At 38.5% G+C, this 18,875-nt stretch overlaps 1 protein-coding gene across 2 annotated transcripts in view; it reads left to right on the forward strand.

Moving 5' to 3' along the window:
* Positions 1-416: 416 nt before the first annotated feature.
* Positions 417-18,875, forward strand: part of PKHD1L1 (PKHD1 like 1) — a 167,713-nt gene continuing 149,254 nt past the window's right edge. For both annotated transcript variants that reach the window (XM_028852869.2, XM_015145876.3), the window contains exons 1-5: positions 417-671; positions 2,573-2,662; positions 13,304-13,448; positions 14,409-14,517; positions 15,539-15,596. In XM_028852869.2, coding sequence (XP_028708702.2) covers positions 599-671; positions 2,573-2,662; positions 13,304-13,448; positions 14,409-14,517; positions 15,539-15,596 — 475 coding nt within the window. In that variant the 5' untranslated portion in view covers positions 417-598. The remainder of the gene's footprint in view (positions 672-2,572; positions 2,663-13,303; positions 13,449-14,408; positions 14,518-15,538; positions 15,597-18,875) is intronic.

Genomic DNA, 18,875 nt, shown 5'->3' on the forward strand with positions numbered 1-18,875 from the left:
CGCCGTGTTTGGGATAGGCTGAGAAATCAACAACTATTATGATTGTCAATTAAAGAGAGAGCACAATCTCATATGAATGTGAAGGGGTAAAAACGCGTGGGGTTTGTGTATTAGGTGGATTTATAGGCCCATCTGGGGAGGATTAATGACTAAGGCAGACACGCAGATGAAAGTATGCAGGGAAAGAAAGAAAAAAGAAAAAACCAAAAAGAAAATAGAGGAGATCTAGGGAGACCTCAAGGACCATTGATTCCTTTCGCCAAACAGGAGTAAGGCCCTTCCACCTATGGGAACAGCCTTGGGAAGGCAGCAACCGGGTTTGAGAGTGGAGGTTTGATTATCATGGACTGGCTCGGGGCCGGATTGGTTCTCCCGCGAAGGTTCTAGGGTGTGTGTGTGTGTGTGTGTCCGCGCGCGCGTCAATCCCAGAGGCACAGCCCGACAGCCGGGGCGGGGCGGGCCATGGGAGGGCGGCCCAGTTCCCCAGCGCTCCCGGGGCAAAGCGGACGCGCCAGCGAGTCGCAGTCCCCAGAGTCGAGCTCCAGCACTAGCGCCAGCTGCGAGTGGAGGGCACCAGCTCCGCGGAACTGGCTTTTCAATGGGACACCTGTGGCTCCTGGAGATTTGGGGCCTCTGGGGACTGCTCCTGTGTGCAGCGGATCCCAGCACAGGTAACCCTTTGGGCAAGCTAGGGAGACAAGCAGGAGAGGCCCGCGTAGACACTACCCGTGCTCCTGGGGTCCTGGAAGAGGCGGGACCACCTGGCACCCGGCTGAGGCTGTGCGTGCGGTTGCATGACGATCCTGGGGACCAGGGGAGCTGGATGGCAGGCCTAGCAAACACAGACACACGCAGAGAGAGAGACAGAGACAAGGACACAGAGAAAGAGATTGCGAGAGATTGCCTTTAACTCACCAATGCTGCTACTAGAATGATGAAATGTCTCACCTGCACCCCCAAAGTGACACACGTGAAAGGAGACTGAAATTTGGCGGGGGAGTGGGGACTGGGAAGAGGCAACCTGAGTCCCTTTTTCTCCATTCTTCTTGGATCGCTTTTCTCACAAAAGAAAGGGCAACAACCCCCAGTAGGACGGGGATGGGCCTTCGTGGCAGGTGTCAGTCATTTCTAGGGGCAGCTGCCCCTTGTCTTCAAAGTAATACCCAGAAGAGCTCTGGGAAGAGACTGATAAGATAAGAAATTGGAGTTGTCTGTGGAGATAACAGGAGGATGAACCTGAGATAGGCGAGCAGCAGCACTGTCTGGAGATAGGATCCAGCTGCCCCGCTGGAGTTTCCTACTCTTGGCTGTGGGCTGCCCTGAGATATGAATGTGTGGGAGCAAGAACACCTTGGAGCTCTTGGCAAAAACAGACCCGAAGTACAGAGGCACTGGGTCTGGGGCCTTGGAACTGGTCTCCTTTATGTTAGAGAGCTTTTGCTACTATAGGTGAAGTCCACTGTAAATCTTTTTAAGACAGAACCGAACAAGCCAATCATAATTCCCTTAGCCTTTTTGTATACATCCATTTCGAGAAATTAATAATTTCTGTGGCCTTTCTTTGTATCATCACTTAAATTTTTCTACCTACTGTGAACATTTCTTTCGGGATTCCAGTAATTACTAGATCTGTACAGTGTAAGCAGAAAATAAACACCTCTATCCACTATGTAGCTTTGAGTTGTTTTAAAGAATTATTTGCAGTACTCCAAAGAAGCAGCTCACATAACCCTGTTTGCCCAGGCAGTTCCCTCTATCTAGAGCTATCTTTATCTTTCTGACGATGGGCCCAGTCTAATTCATATTTGCCCTCAAAAATGTGGAAGGGGCATGTCTTCTTTGTAGAAGCCAGTGCAACACAAGCAGTGTGGGTGAAATGCTCCTTGAGTCACCCATAGCCTCTATGCTCTCCTCTGTCTGTTGGTACTGTCTAACCTAGGCCGTTGGAAAGTTAGGACTGTGACACATTTCCGTATTTCTAGGAAGCTAACACAGTTTGTTGAATGAATTAGTGACCTTTATATTAAGAACTCACTATCATCAGGAGACTAGAAGGATCCCAGAAATTATCTTTCCTGAAGCCACACTCCCTCACGGAAAACAATTTCTTCTCAAAACCAACATTTCTCTTTGTACCTGGTCTAGTCTTTCAACCTACCTAGCATTACATTTCTTCTGTGCTCTTATAATGACCTATATCTTCTTGGTGTCTGCTGTTACGTGAGCTGTTAAGCATAGTTATAGATCTGCAGTTAGCAGAACACTACATGAAATTAAGGATTTAATACGTGTTTTATAATATGATAGGTAAGTGATGAAAATGATCACGTGTTAGTTTTGCTCTTGGTAGCACCTAAGATAGTGCTTTGCACAAAGCCAGTGGGTGTTAACTAAGTTAATGACTCTGTCAAGTCATTGGCAGAGCCAAAAATAAAACCTGGGTGAATTTTACTTTCAGTCCTGTAAACTTCACGATGTTTTCCTTGCAACCTTGTGGTATGTGTTACAAATGTTGATAACTGAAATGAAGAACTTGGTGATTTTACCTCTACTATATTTTAATATTTTTCAGATGGCTCTCAAATAATCCCCAAAGTCACAGAAATAATACCTAAATATGGCAGCATAAATGGAGCAACAAGGCTGACTATAAGAGGAGAAGGTATGGTTGCTTTTTTTTTTTTTTTTTTGCCAAGTTTGAGGTATTTTCAAGACTATTTCATATTTACAGTTTTATGGTTAAACAAACAAACAAACACCACTGGAGTTGTTTCTTCACTTGGCCAGAGTGGTAAAATTCTATCCTCTTTGATAGCTAGTGAAATCCACAAGAGTGTTTATCAACTTGATCATCTGAATTCTTATTATACTGGCTTGCTTAACATCAGGATCTGGATTAATGACTGAACTAAAAGGAATGCAATTAACCCAAGTCAGCAATTATTTGCTTTATTCTTCATGGGTCTAATGACATTTAATTTATTTTAAGATTAAATAAAACATTTGTGGGTGTTGGGTAGAATATTGATAAGAGAGTATAATAGAGAAATAGTATGTTAATGAAAGAGGAAAGGCAATAGAAAACAAAACTTTAGATTCCTTCTCCTGCCACCTAACCTCAGGCTTCATAAAGGTTTGAGTACCATATGTGGTTCCCCTTCTTCTTGCCTGGTCTTAGGATGAAACATAGAAGGCAATCAGTAAATATATTTAATGCACAGCTTTTCCTAGGGTTAAATAGAAATATGTGTTTCTTTCAGCCATAAGACCTTTGCAATACAAATGATACCAGTATTCAGATACTTAGGAATTTTTTAACAATAAGAAACATTTAAAAATATTAGCAAAATCTATTATTTGGTCTTCAAGAAATGAAAAGTTTTTATAGTTAATGGAGATATTTAATTATTTTGTCATATAATGTAATGTCTTTTAATGTTTCTGATTTCTGCAGAATTCAGTCTCTCAATGATATGCTTAAAATGGTTTATGCTTCCACATTATAAACAATATATTTTGGATTAAAATGTTCCTTTTTAGAGTTAAGACCCATGAACAATGTAATTGTTAAAGATTATTTTAAAGATGGCTTTAACCATATGTTTCTTATATTGTAAATTGCTGATAAGATGGTATGCTTGAAAGTTATTGGGTTTTAAACAGAAATTCAAATGCCACGAGAGAAATGCTCACATTAAGAAAGAAGAAGGGCTGGGAGCGGTGGCTCACACCTGTAATTGCAGCACTTTCGGAGGCCGAGGTGGGCAGATCACGAGGTCAGGAGACCGAGACCATTGTGGCCAACATGGTGAAACCCAGTCTCTACTAAAAATACAAAAATTAGCTGGACGTGGTGGTGCACGCCTGTAGTTGCAGCTACTCAGGAGGCTGAGGCAGGAGAATCGCTTAAACCCAGGAGGCAGAGGTTGCAGTGAGCTGAGATCGCACTCCAGCCTGGTGAGAGAGTGAGACTCCATCTCAAAGAAGAAGAAGAAAAAAAAGGAAAACACCCAGCCATTTTCTTCTGTTTCCAGATCTGAACATTTTCTGATCTAGGAACTATGGCTTGAATTTAAGCCCATAGACCCAGATCATCCCTAGTCTGACATAAAAAAAACCAAAACATTCTATTCTTTAGAAAGGTATCCTTTTAAATCTAGATAAAATGTAATCTTTTCTCTTGTGTGGACGTTCTGAGGCAACTAGGCTGAGGACTCTTAATTGTAAAGCCCAGAGTGTCATTTGGTAAATTTCTGCTTTTCTCATCAGTACCAGTTTCTGAATGTGTTTGGTATTGCAGATACTTATACCTCCCGATTTGTCTTACAGCCCCCTGCCTTAACTACATATTATAGATGACTAAAAATGTGTTCTCATATTTCTTTCTCAGAGGCTCAGTCTGAATACTGCCTTATAGAGGCAACGAATAGAATAGTGGTCATTGGGAACTGGGAGAAGAGGAAGTGGAGGAGGGGTATTGGTCAAAGGGTACAAAATTTCAGTTATGCAAAATGAATAAATCCTAGAGATCTACTGTACAGCATAGAGCATATAGTTAACAATACTGCATTGAACACTTAAATGTTTGCTAGGAGGGGAAATCTTGTAGCATATTCTTATCAAAAAACATTTTTAAATAAATAGGGCAGAAAGAAACAGGCAAGCGGTCTGTTTACGACCTTGCCTGTGGTTGTGACTTTTTTTTTTTTTTTTTTTTTTTTGAGATGGAGTTTCACTCTTGTCACCCAGGCTGGAGTACAGTGGCACGATCTTGGCTCACCACAACCTCCGCCTCCTGAGTTCAAGCAATTCTCCTGCCTCAGCCTTGAATTACAGGTGCCTGCCACCACATCCGGCTAATTTTTTGTATTTTTAGTAGAGATGGGGTTTCACTATGTTGGTCAGGCTGGTCTCAAACTCCTGACTTCGTGATCCACCCACCTCAGCCTCCCAAAGTGCTGGGATTACAGGCGTGAGCCACTGCACCCAGCGTGGTTATGGTTTTATGGGTATATACTTACATCCAAACTCAGAAAGTTGTATACATTAAACATATATAGCTTTTATATGTCAATCATAGCTCAATAAAGTGGTTTAAAATAAATTAATAGATGCTATTTAATATAGGCTTTTGGGTGCCCATAATATATACAGAATGATATCTACAAAATGATAATGAATTTGCAAAATGCACCAGAGCTTTTATAGCTACATAAATGAACTTAAAGTTTATTTGGAGGGACTATATTCATGAAAATCACCAGGGTTGTGTCTGATAGATTCTCTGTTTTTAGAATCGCATGCAGTGCTAATTTATCAATTACACAAGAACAAATTCTAAATGGAATTGTAAATTCTAGATGACTATCTAACTACTGGCTTCATACTACTTTTTAAAATGTTTTATTTTTGTAAAAGTCATTATAAAACAGTAAAATATTATAGAAATACTTCACTTAGAAAGTGAGTTCTCTGAGATTCTACCCAGTAGAAAGATCTACTGTTAACATTTTTGTGTATCCAAATGACTTTTGGCTATTTCCAAACATAGTATGGTATTGACTTGTAAACATTTGCCACAGCATTACTTTGTTTAAAAGGCCATGGTTGTGTTGGGCACATTGGTCCGTGCCTGTAATCCCAGTGCTTTGGGAAGCTAAGGCAGGAGGATCACTTAAGGCCAGGAATTTGAGACTAGCCTGGGCAACCAGCCTGGGGAACATAGCAAGACCCTGTCTCTACAAACGAAACATTTAAAACATTAGTCCAGCATGATGGCCTGCATGCCTGTAGTCTTAGCTACTTGGGAGGCTAAGGCGAGAGGATTCCTTGAGGCCAGGAATTTAAGGCTGCAATGAGCTATGATTGTACCACTGCACTACAGCCTGGGTGATGGAGCGAAACCCTGCTTTAAAAACAAAACCCCACAAGACTATGCTTCAGGAGATATAGATACATAATTTTACTCTTATGATGCCCAATTTTACTCTTATGATGTTTTGAACAATGGCACGATTCTAGAAATTACTATACCTTCTTCTGAGATGACTAATTTGATTAAGAGCATTATAATTTTGATAAGTTCTGGAGTGTTTGTAATTATATTGGCTTTGTTACTTTATAGTCATACTTTGTATTTCTCAATTGTCTTCTTTGATATTTATCATGTTTGTTTTTATTTTAAAAAATCAGTAAGAGGGGAGGAATAACATTTTACTTTTGGCTCCTTTTTCTAGCTATTTCCCTTATAATTTCTGGCACACACATTTTTGTTGAAGTGTTGAATTACATACTTTTAATAATGTTACAGAAAGCATATGGATTTTGGTTCAGTAGGACTGGCTTTCAATTCACCTTTGCCATTTCATATCATGTGACTGGGGCAAGTTACTTAGCTAAGCGTCAGCTTACTCATCAGTAAAAGGGACTATTAATTCCTACCTCTTCGGACTGTTTTGAATATTGAAAAGGATGATACATCTAAGGTACCCAGTATATATTATAAACTCTCTACATTAGAGCTATTTTTGTTTGTATTATTATTTGCATTTATGTTATAGGTCTGGTTTAATTCTTCAGGAGTTGTCTTCCATCTATCACACTGTATCTTTCTTTCCCATTGTTTTGAATGCTACAACTTTTAAGTAGGTTAATACATTTTCAACACTACGTTTTTTAACGAGAGAAAACAAAACAGCCTGCATTCTTCATGACAAGTGCTGGCTTTCATAACACAGCCATTTTCTGCGATAGCAGCCCAGGCGTGCCTTTTGGATTGCTGCTATCAGGAGACCCAGGTTTGCGTGCCTGGCAATTCCTGTCTCCAGTTTTTCTGCAAAATTAAAAAAAATACATCAACACGTCAGGAATTTCCATCCGAAGCCTCATCCTTTTCCATTTCCAGAGTACACTCAGCCTTTCCTGTAATCTTTGTGACTTGGAGTACTTCCAGAGGTGGTGTTTTTATCCTCAGTTATTTGTTTAGAATTATAATTTTTTTTTTTTCGAGGTGGAGTTTTGCTCTTGTTGCCCAGGCTGGAGTGCGATGGCACAATTTCAACTTACTGCAACCTCCGCCTCCTGGGTTCAAGCAATTCTCCTGTCTCAGCCTCCCAAGTAGCAGGGGTTACAGGCACCTGCCACCACTCCTGGCTAATTTTTTGTATAGTAGAGATGGGGTTTCACCATGTTGGCCAGGTTGGTCTCAAACTCCTGACTTCAGGTGATACACTGGCCTCGGCCTCCCAAACTACTGGGATTACAGGTGTGAGCCACCACACCTGGCCTAGAATTATACTTTTAAGTTAAAATTTAAAAAAAGAAGACTCTTTTGTATTTCTTTTTAACTCTTTGGAATTAGTTTAAAAGTCAGAAATATTTATATACTTTTTAAAGCAATATTAATAACAGTATTTATGAATTATTGTTGATTTGGTTCATTGTTTTCCCATAGATTTTACTCCTAGGACTTCTTCACATATGCTGTATACATTTAACACTATAGTAACTCCTAAGCTGAAAATGATATCATCTTTTGTTGGCATTATTTTTCAGAATGGTAGTTGTCTTGAGAATGCTAAAGAACAGATACACGTTACTTATCATTGATGTGACACGTACCTGGTAGGAATATATATATACACCACAAGTAAAACTTTCCATTCTTTAGTTGGTTGCCAGGAGCTCTTCTGTGTGTTCCAAACTGAATGCGAACACCAAAGATGAGAAAAGTTGCCAAAAGCTAAGAGTGGGTTTACATGTAACTTGCTTTGCAGTGTTTTCATGTCTTTTCACAGTTCCATTTTAGTAATAACTACCTTTCTAGATTCGAAATTGCAAAGCCAATGCAAATGTCTCTCACATGTGACTTTGGTATTTATATTGTACTTCAGCTTATGCTGGATGAGTTATTTGGTTAAGCTTAGAGGAATAAAATGATATTTATTAGACTCTCTACCCTTTATTGAGTTTCTGCTTACTTTTCCAACATATCAAAGAACGAACAGCCTAGGAGCTAAGAACATAAGGGCTGGAGGAAGTCTACAGCCTGGGTTTGAATCCCGGCTACCCACTTACTGATTCTGTGTTATTTTATTTTATTATTTTTTTATTTTTTTGAGACGGAGTCTCGCTCTGTCACTCAGGCTGGAGTGCAATGGCGTGATCTTGGCTCACCGCAAACTCTGCCTCCCAAGTTCAAGTGATTCTCCTGCTTCAGCCTCCTGAGTAGCTGGAATTACAGGCGGGCACCACTGCATCTGGCTAATTTTTATATTTTTAGTAGAGACAGGGTTTCACTGTGTTGGCCAGGCTGGTCTCAAATTCCTGACCTCAGGTGATCTGCTCGCCTTGGCTTCCCAAAGTGCTGGGATTACAGGCATGAGCCACCACACCCGGCCTCTGTGTTATATTTAAAAAGGGATATTAATGATTAACCTAAATCTCAGGATTTTGGTGATAAATAATAGGAGCATGTATCTATTGAGATCTTAGCAGATATCTTATTAAGCCAGGTCCATGTTAAACATTGTCTATAAATGATCCTTTATTATTCCTAACAATCCATTAAGTTAGATTATGGCCACTTTTCTGATGAGGAGACTAGGCTAAGAGGGGTTATATCTTGTCCAAGGTCATAATGGCAAGGGAGTGTTAGAGCTGGGATTCCAGGCCAGAAAGTCAAGGTCCAAAGCCTGGGCCCTTTCAATTAAACATCATGGGCTCCTGCTACATAGCTTTACCAGAACTGGTGGTGAGAGGCTTTGGTATCTGATGAACATCAGGCACAATGAAGTCCTGCTTCCAGACCTACAAGAAACCAGAAGTATTCATGTTGTCTAGCAGACCTTTGGGGAACACTGAAAATGCCCAATAATTTAAAAAGCAGTTGTACCACAGATATCTTCTGGCAACCCCAGTTCTGCCACTTCAACTATTAAAGGTTGTTGAAGATGAGCACATATTGTAGTAATGATTGTTTTGTTGAAACATTTTGAAAACTGCTAACACTGTAAGGTAACAAATATTTATCTTTTTATAACATTAGTATTATAAATGGAATATATTATAGCGCTATTTGTCATATTGTAAATAGTATTATACACGACATTTAAAGAGTTAAATCTACATCTCTGGGTTTACCATTTTTTTGTTTACTGATGATAAGTTTATTATTGTATTATGGGATGATATGGTCTGTAGATAATTACATTCTGAAATTTAAATAGCTTATAAATTTACAATGACATGGATACAAATTTGCTAGTGCAAAAGAAAAATTTTCATAGTTTCAAATATAATACTACTGCTTAATTTGCCTAAAGTAGAGTTTTACTGTTAAGAACCTGTGATAGGGAAAAATAATATTTAAAAATTTACATACTGTTAGAATTCAGAATTTAGGAATTTTAGATAGTGAAGTAATCTGGGCAAAAACTGTTTATTTCCTCATTTAACTTTATTCCAAAGCAGTATAATATATAAAATTCCATAGATGTGTGTAATTTACTTTGTGAACTAGAACAGTATAAGTACCTTTTTAACACTTTTATTAGGAGAACATTTAATTATAGGATTTAATTAATAGAATACTAAAGTCATTCATAGGTTTTATTTCTTGGGTTTATTCCAAAAGTGAATATTGTTTCAAAAATATAAAATATTCTTATGTGGCATACAAAGCTTAATCTATATTTAATTGCTTCCAAATGTGGTTTTGAATTTTCATATATTTATAGAAAGATTAAAGTAATTTTTGTCTCTATTTCACATTATCCTTTTGTCTCTTTCTGTTAGATATCCTATCAGCCTGCAAATATACTGTTATTCTTCCCACCTGAAAAAAAGTAAAAGAAAAATCATCAGCCTTCCCCTTGCTCCACACCCCTCTCCAGCTACCAACTCATTTATCTGCCCCTGTTTGTAATTAAACTCCAAAAAATGTTAGCAATATTTGTCCTTTTCACTTTGCTGTCTTCTGATCTTCTCTTGAACTCATGCCATTTATCCCATTATTTATCCCATTGTTCACTGAGACACCATCTTCACTGCTGCCCCTATTCTATTCTCAGAACAGGAGCTAGTGAATCTTAGACACTGTAAGTCACATGATGTCACTCCTCTGTTTCAAAGCCTGCAATTATTCCACACGCTTAAAAATAGCCTAAGCACCTTCATTTCTGGTCTCCTCTCCTATCATTTCTCTTCACTCATAATTCTTCAACCGCACTTGCTATTATCTGAATCCACACACGTGGTGCCACCACAGGGACTTGGCACGTCCTGTTCCTTCTACCAAAAATGCACTTCCCATAGATAGCCTCATGACTTGCTCCCTCTGAAAAACTTCCATGACTGTCTATAATACATACATCCTGAGTTCCACCTCACATCTTCATGGTATCACCTCTGACTTCAGTCATAAATGCTGCAAAGTGGTCCTAAGGCTCTTAAGTCACTTTTCACTGTCAGCCTCCCTGATAGGCAGAGCCATGATCAGTAGACACAGTTGGTAAGTTTGTAGGCAGGAAAAGTGATTTATGGTAAGAATGTACATGGGCTCCTGGGCAGTCAAAGAGGACTTCACTAGTTGGTTAGGAACTGAAGGGAACAGGATTGGAAGATCAGAAATTAGAATGTCTTAGAAAGAAGCATATGAAGGGACTCATAACGGTGAGCATAAACCATGCACATCTATGTGTCTTAAGTTAACTCCCACAAGAGAACATCCCCCACAGAGGAGATGGAATAAACAGATGGATTGGATGATTCATCCAGGAGCTTCTCTCCATGGCCACCACAGTGCTATTGCAGTGGGCCCATGAAGAATGGTCATGGGGTGTAGGCCTTGCATGGACCAACAGCATGGACTCCCTTTCACCCAGGCTAAACAACCTACAGCTATTGCTGAATAACTGAATTGCCAGCAGCAGAGACCAACACTGAGCTCTCAATAGGGTACCACTCCTCAAAAAGTCCACCCAGCTTCTCAGTGACAAGTTGATTACAGCACTTCCCTTCTCCCATGGAAAGAGCAGAGATTGATTGTAACTGGAACTGACACTCCAATTGCGGGCTTTGCTTCCTCTTTCCGCAGTTCTCTGTCAGCACCATCTTCTGAGAGCTTATAGAACCTGATATACTGCCATAGAATTCTATAAAATATTGCCTCAGAACAAGAAATGTATTTTATAGTGAAAATTTTGTGATACTGGGCACAAGACCAGGAAATCTGGCTTAGTAGAATGATGGGACAGCCTGTTAAAGCTGTGGCCAAGATGCCAACTTGGGGAAAAACATCCTGTTGGGTGGGATGGTATCCTCCACAACATGCATTGAACCAGTGACAGACATATGCTGTTGTTTTGTAATAGACAGATGCATAGAGCTGGAAATAAAGGGTTGCTTCCCTTCACTGTCACTTCCTGTTATCCAGAAATTGAATTTGTGCTTTCTGCCTTTGCAGCTTTACATTCTGCTGGATTTGTGGTCTTAGTTTCCAGGTAGAGAATGCTCCCATCATGGGTCACAATATGGATTCCACTGAACTGAAACTACCACCATTGCCTACTCAGTTTGAATTCATCAAACCTAAATGGTATATGACCAGAGCTAATCAGTTCTAATTATCATAAAGAAATAGGGTTGCTTTAACTTAATTGTAGTTAAGGAGGAGTAGGTCTGGAATTCAGGGTATTCATAGGGATATTTCTTGGCTTCATGTCCAGTGATTTCTGAGAACAGCCAATTGCAGCAACCACCACCTTACAAGGGCAAGGCAATTAGGGGCTCCTATTTCTCCAGGATGAACATTAGTGTCACCCCATTAGCTACAGTGCTGGCTGCAGGTAAGGGAAATCTACAATGGCTGACAGCAAGGGGACATGGTGAAAATTAATTATAGTTTTAGAAGTAGTTATATAGTAGTATAGCCTGTAGCTTGTCCCTCTAACCTTAACACAAGCTTGTCCCTCTTGTATTAAATCTTAGCAGAGATCTCAGCTGGCTACCTCTAACACTCTTGTATTAAATCTTAGCAGAGATCTCAGCTGGCTACCTCTAACACTCTTGTGTTAAATCTTAGTAGAGCTCTCAGCTGGCTACCTCTAACACTCTTGTATTAAATCTTAGTAGAGCTCTCAGCTGGCTACCTCTAACACTCTTGTATTAAATCTTAGTAGAGCTCTCAGCTGGCTACCATCTCAAAGACTTGGTGATGGATTGTGCTTCATATGTAGGCCATGAGTAGCTATGTGTGATATAGTGGATAGACTGAATCAGATGCCTTTTATACTCAGCTTTACATCCTCTCTTTCTTAACTCTAATTCTAGTTAGAGCTGTGGCAAATAGTTCCTTATGTACTTTGACTCAACTTATGCTTCCAGCTTCTTGTCTGAGTTCTAACACCATGTCTTTGTCAGTTATTCAAGGACTTGCCTAATGCAGTAACTCCAGACTTTGGAACTCATATACATATACCTATGTGCAGTGTGAAAGTGCCAAAAAAGTTATTTCCCCCAGAGAGAAGCCTCTACCAATGGGGACCAGATTTGATGAAGAAATGCTTCTTGCCATCGATTTTTTGATTTGGAAAGACATGCCATATGTTCCTTAGAAATTCCCAGCAACATTGAGCCCCAGTTGTCCTCAGCGGTGCCCAGCTTTTCTTTCCTCACATTTTGCTCTCTCTCATACCTAATAGCTCATTGCCCAAATAAATTATGTGCTGGCAAATCCTCACCTCAGATTTTGCTCTGTAGAAACTTAAAACAAAGACCTCATCCTTTATAAAATAGTGTTCTCCTCCTCTACTCTTTTTAGTCCTTTTAGCCTGCCCTTTTCATGGTACTTATCACCTCCAGATATAGAATCTGGTGCTATGTAGGCTCACGGTAGGCTCTCTGTAACCTCGGGCCTGTCATCCACAAATCGAACCAACTGTGAATGGGAAGTACAGTATTCACCAGATGTGGAATCTGGATGCTTGTCCTGCAGAGCTGACTACAGCACTTGAACATTTGTGAATTTTGTTATCCAAGGGGATGCTGGAACAAATCCCCATGAATGCTAAGAGATGACTCTATCTATCCTCCAGCAATACGTTTATGAGTAAATGAAATAAAGGCTAAATTTTGTGCTTCGAAAGAAGATTACAATCATAAGGATAAATATGAAATAGGTTCACTGCTTGCTTCAGTACTGTTTATGAAATCATTTACTGTATGATTTGATATCAGGTGACAACTGTTAGGTCTCTGAAGATAGAATACCAATAGTAATAATTAAATCTTCTTACTTTTCCAGGTTTTTCTCAAGCAAACCAGTTTAACTATGGAGTTGATAATGCTGAGTTGGGAAACAGTGTGCAATTAGTTTCTTCTTTCCAGTCAATTACTTGTGATGTAGAAAAAGACGCAAGTCATTCAACTCAAATTTCATGCTATACTAGGTCTGTTTTAAAGCATCTTTAATAAAATCGTTTTCATCATATCAGAAGTTATAGTTATGAATGTTAGTATTATAATAGTTTTATTACCCTGGCTATTATAAGTCATATTTTTCTGATGATAGGTTATTATTTTTCATTTTGTGATGTTTAGACTATTTTATGCCTTTATTATATTCAATTATAATTGGCATGATAAAAACATATTCTGTATCTTTTCCCATGTTATTAGCGCTACTACCTTGTTGTCAAGCTTTTTTAGCAGATAAATGACTACTATTTAATTGTAGTGATGTGCCTTAAAATACCAAAATTATGCTTTTTTCTGTTGCATTTGATTAATTTTGTTCAAAATATTCACATAGTCATTAAGATTAAAGATAATCATTTTGTATTGTGACATTTCAAGTGACATTTTCAAGTTCTTTACTATCAGCCCAAATTAATGTATGTTATTAGCAACTTAGGAAAAATCACTTAAAATTGCAACTTTCAATATTGACCTTAGAAACAGATAGCACATATTCTAGAGGATTTCGTTTATGTTAGGTTTGATGACTGTTCTTCACCAGGAAAAGCTTACTTAGGGGAAGCTTGATTAACTAGTACTTTTTAAGAAGCAAAGCATGGAATAACTGATTATACCAAGGTGATGTGTTACTATTTTAAATGTTTATTATTGAATTTGTTGTTATTACATTTATTGTCCTTTATAATACCACCAACGTGCATAGTCAGAATAGGCATTTGCCTGAAGTTCATGAGGTTAGAGTTTGCAATGAAGAGTTCAAGATGGAGATAATTTTTCCATAATATAGAATGGAACTTTACTAGATATCAGTTATGATGTTGGACACTTTCTGTCAAAAATGGCACGCAGTCTGGGGCAGTATTTTTCATTAATACTGTACACTAAATAAGAGAGGTATTGCATGTCTCATATATTCTTCATTTTCCTTATAGAGCAATGCCAGAAGATTCCTACGCTGTTAGAGTCAGTGTGGACGGGGTTCCTGTTACAGAAAATAACACCTGTAAAGGTCACATCAACAGCTGGGCATGTACCTTCAACGTATGTAGGAATCTTCTCTTCAATTTATATAGTTGATCTTGCTTTCCTTCTTGCAAAGCTGAATTTTTACTTTATAGTTTTACAGATTATCTATTTCCACATTTAAAAATACGTTAGCATGTAACAAAGGATAATTTCTCTCAGTTTAAATTGTCTTCCATAGTAACTGAATGTCTGCTATTTCTGATTTATTTCCCCTTTTACTTTTATTATTAAATTAAACTTTCATACATCCAACATGTTTTCTTGTTCATATTTTCCCCTTTATCTCTACTTCTACTCTTAGTGTGATTCTCCCGTTTCCTATTTTCATCGAAGTAACTACCTTTCCTTTCTACATAATTTCTAATGTAATGAGATAAAATGTACCTGCACGCTGTGTAAGAGCCTCTCAAAATTTAACTGCCCTAAATAGAAGTAGTAGCAGTAATACATTCTCTTCTAAGCATTATCCCATATATTTTTAATAAATTATATTAGTTTTAAGTTGTCAATTACTGAGTACTACAATGTTCTAATATAAGATGAAATACTGAAGAAAACAATAATGACATCTGTCTTCAAGAAGCTTCTCTGATTCCAAAATACATTGCCAAATATGATTCCCAGATATCTCTGGCTTTCTTCTCTATCCCCAGACATGGAACTGTGGTTTGTTTTCTGGTATGTCACACCTAAATGGCTTTAAAGCAACCTAAATTCAGCATATCTCAAACTGCAGTTTTGTATTCCTCCTTAAATCTACTTTTTCTCTGATTATTTCTCACTATCTCAAGCTAGAAACCTGTTACCATTCTTGGTTTCTCCCTCCCTTCTCTTTCAGCCCCATAGCTATTAAGAAGCAAAACCATGATGCTCCTATCCTCTAAATTAACTCTTAGGTTCATCTTATTTTTATCTTCTTTGCTATAAGACAGTTACATTAAGAATATTGTTGAAATTTAATAATGTAAGAAATTATTTCACAAAACTAGAAGCAAAACAGAGATAAGTTTGCATATTGACATTATTCTTTTTATAGGCAAAAAGTTTTAGGACCCCAACAATAAGAAGCATCACACCTTTATCTGGAACGCCAGGTCTGTTATATGACATCTGAAATAACTTTTGGTTTCATGGTAAACAATGTGTTTATTTTTCAGTATGTAAAATTAGTATAATACCTGCAATTTTTAAATAGCATTTTTTTTCATTATAAAAATAACTATCTGCCAGGCGCAGTGGCTCATGCCTGCAATCTCAGCATTTGGGGAGGCCAAAATGCAAGAATTCCTTGAGCCCAAGAGTTTGAGACTAGCCTGGGCAACATCATGAGACTCCTGTCTCTAAAAAATAAAAATAAATACATAAATTAGACAGGCTTGGTGGCATGCACCTTTAGTCCCAGCTACTTGGGAGGCTGAGGCGAGAGGATCACTTGAGCCCAGGAGTGTGAGGCTGCAGTGAGACATGATTGAGCTTACATGACAGAGCAAGACCCTATCTGAAAAAAAAAAAAAAAAAAAAGCAAGAACTACCAATTTTTGTTTGTTTGTTTTTTGTTTTGTTTTTGTTGTTTTTTTAATTTTTATTATTTATTTATTTATTTTTATTATTACACTTTAAGTTCTAGGGTACATGTGCATAACATGCAGGTTTGTTACATATGTATACTTGTGCCTTGTTGGTGTGCTGCACCCATCAACTCATCAGCACCCATCAACTTGTCCTTTACATCAGGTATAACTCCCAATGCAATCCCTCCCCCCTCCCCACTCCCCATAATAGGCCCCTGTGTGTGATGTTCCCCTTCCCGAGTCCAAGTGATCTCATTGTTCAGTTCCCACCTATGAATAAGAACGTGCAGTGTTTGGTTTTCTGTTCTTGCGATAGTTTGCTGAGAATGATGGTTTCCAGCTGCATCCATGTCCCTACAAAGGACACAAACTCATCCCTTTTTATGGCTGCATAGTATTCCATGGTGTATATGTGCCACATTTCCTTAATCCAGTCTGTCACTGATGGACATTTAGGTTGATTCCAAGTCTTTGCTATTGTGAATAGTGCCGCAATACACATAGGTGTGCATGTGTCTTTATAGCAGCATGATTTATAATCCTTTGGGTATATACCCAGTAATGGGATGGCTGGGTCATATGGTACTTCTAGTTCTAGATCCTTGAGGAATTGCCATACCATTTTCTATAATGGTTGAACTAGTTTACAATCCCACCAACAGTGTAAAAGCTTTCCTATTTCTCCACATCCTCTCCAGCACCTGTTGTTTCCTGACTTTTGAATGATTGCCATGCTAACTGGTGTGAGATGGTATCTCATTATGGTTTTGATTTGCATTTCTCTGATGACGAGCATTTTTTCATGTGTCTTTTGGCTGTATGCATGTCTTCTTTTGAGAAATGTCTGTTCATATCCCTTGCCCACTTTTTGATGGGGTTGTTTGTTTTTTTCTTGTAAATTTGTTTGAGTTCTTTGTAGGTTCTGGATATTAGCCCTTTGTCAGATGAGTAGATTGCAAAAATTTTCTCCCATTCTGTAGGTTGCCTGTTCACTCTGATGGTAGTTTCTTTTGCTGTGCAGAAGCTCTTTAGTTTAGTTAGATCCCATTTGTCAATTTTGACTTTTGTTGCCATTGCTTTTGGTGTTTTAGACATGAAGTCCTTGCCCATGCTCATGTCCTGAATGGTGTTACCTAGGTTTTCTTCTAGGATTTTTATGGTATTAGGTCTAACATTTAAGTCTCTAATCCATCTTGAATTAATTTTCATATAAGGAGTAAGAAAAGGATCCAGTTTCAGCTTTCTACTTATGGCTAGCCAATTTTCCCAGCACCATTTATTAAATAGGGAATCCTTTCCCCATTTCTTGTTTTTCTCAGGTTTGTCAAAGATCAGATGGCTGTATATGTGTGGTATTATTTCTGAGGACTCTGTTCTGTTCCATTGGTCTATATCTCTGTTTTGGTACCAGTACCATGCTGTTTTGGTTACTGTAACCTTGTAGTATAGTTTGAAGTCAGGTAGCGTGATGCCTCCAGCTTTGTTCTTTTGACTTAGGATTGTCTTGGCAATGCGGGGTCTTTTTTGGTTCCATATGAACTTTAAAGCAGTTTTTTCCAATCCTGTGAAGAAACTCATTGGTAGCTTGATGGGGATGGCATTGAATCTATAAATTACCTTGGGCAGTGTGGCCATTTTCATGATATTGATTCTTCCTATCCATGAGCATGGTATGTTCTTCCATTTGTTTGTGTCCTCTTTTATTTCGCTGAGCAGTGGTTTGTAGTTCTCCTTGAAGAGGTCCTTTACATCCCTTGTCAGTTGGATTCCTAGGTATTTTATTCTCTTTGAAGCAATTGTGAATGGAAGTTCATTCATGATTTGGCTCTCTGTTTGTCTGTTACTGGTGTATAAGAATGCTTGTGATTTTTGCACATTAATTTCGCGTCCTGAGACTTTGCTGAAGTTGCTTATCAGCTTAAGGAGATTTTGGGCTGAGACGGTGGGGTTTTCTAAATATACAATCATATCTTCTGCAAACAGGGACAATTTGACTTCTTCTTTTCCTAACTGAATACCCTTTATTTCTTTCTCTTGCCTGATTGCCCTAGCCAGAACTTCCAACACTATGTTGAATAGGAGTGGTGAGAGAGGGCATCCCTGTCTTGTGCCAGTTTTCAAAAGAAATGCTTTCAATTTTTGCCCATTCAGTATGATATTGGTTGTGGGTTTGTCATAAATAGCTCTTTTTATTTTGAGATACATTCCATCAATACCAAATCTATTGAGTGTTTTTAGCATGAAGGGCTGTTGAATTTTGTCAAAGGCCTTTTCTGCATCTATTGAGATAATCATGTGGTTTTTGTCTTTGGTTCTGTTTATATGCTGGATTACATTTATTGATTTGCGTATGTTGAACCAGCCTTGCATCCCAGGGATGAAGCCCACTTGATCATGGTGGATAGGTTTTTTGATGTGCTACTGGATTCGGTTTGCCAGTATTTTATTGAGGATTTTTGCATCGATGTTCATCAGGGATATTGGTCTAAAATTCTCTTTTTTTGTGGTGACTCTGCCAGGCTTTGGTATCAGGATGATGTTGGCCTCATAAAATGAGTTAGGGAGGAGTCCCTCTTTTTCTATTAATTGGAATAGTTTCAGAAGGAATGGTATCAGCTCCTCCTTGTACCTCTGGTAGAATTCAGCTGTGTATCCATCTGGTCCTGGACTGGTTTTGGTTGGTAGGCTATTTATTATTGCCTCAATTTCAGAGCCTACTATTGGTCTATTCAGGCTTCTTCTTCCTGGTTTAGTCTTGGGAGAGTGTAAGTGTCCAGGAAATTATCCATTTCTTCTAGATTT

Source organism: Macaca mulatta, chromosome 8 (genome assembly GCF_049350105.2).
Source record: "Macaca mulatta isolate MMU2019108-1 chromosome 8, T2T-MMU8v2.0, whole genome shotgun sequence".
NCBI classification, from domain to species: Eukaryota; Metazoa; Chordata; class Mammalia; order Primates; family Cercopithecidae; genus Macaca; species Macaca mulatta.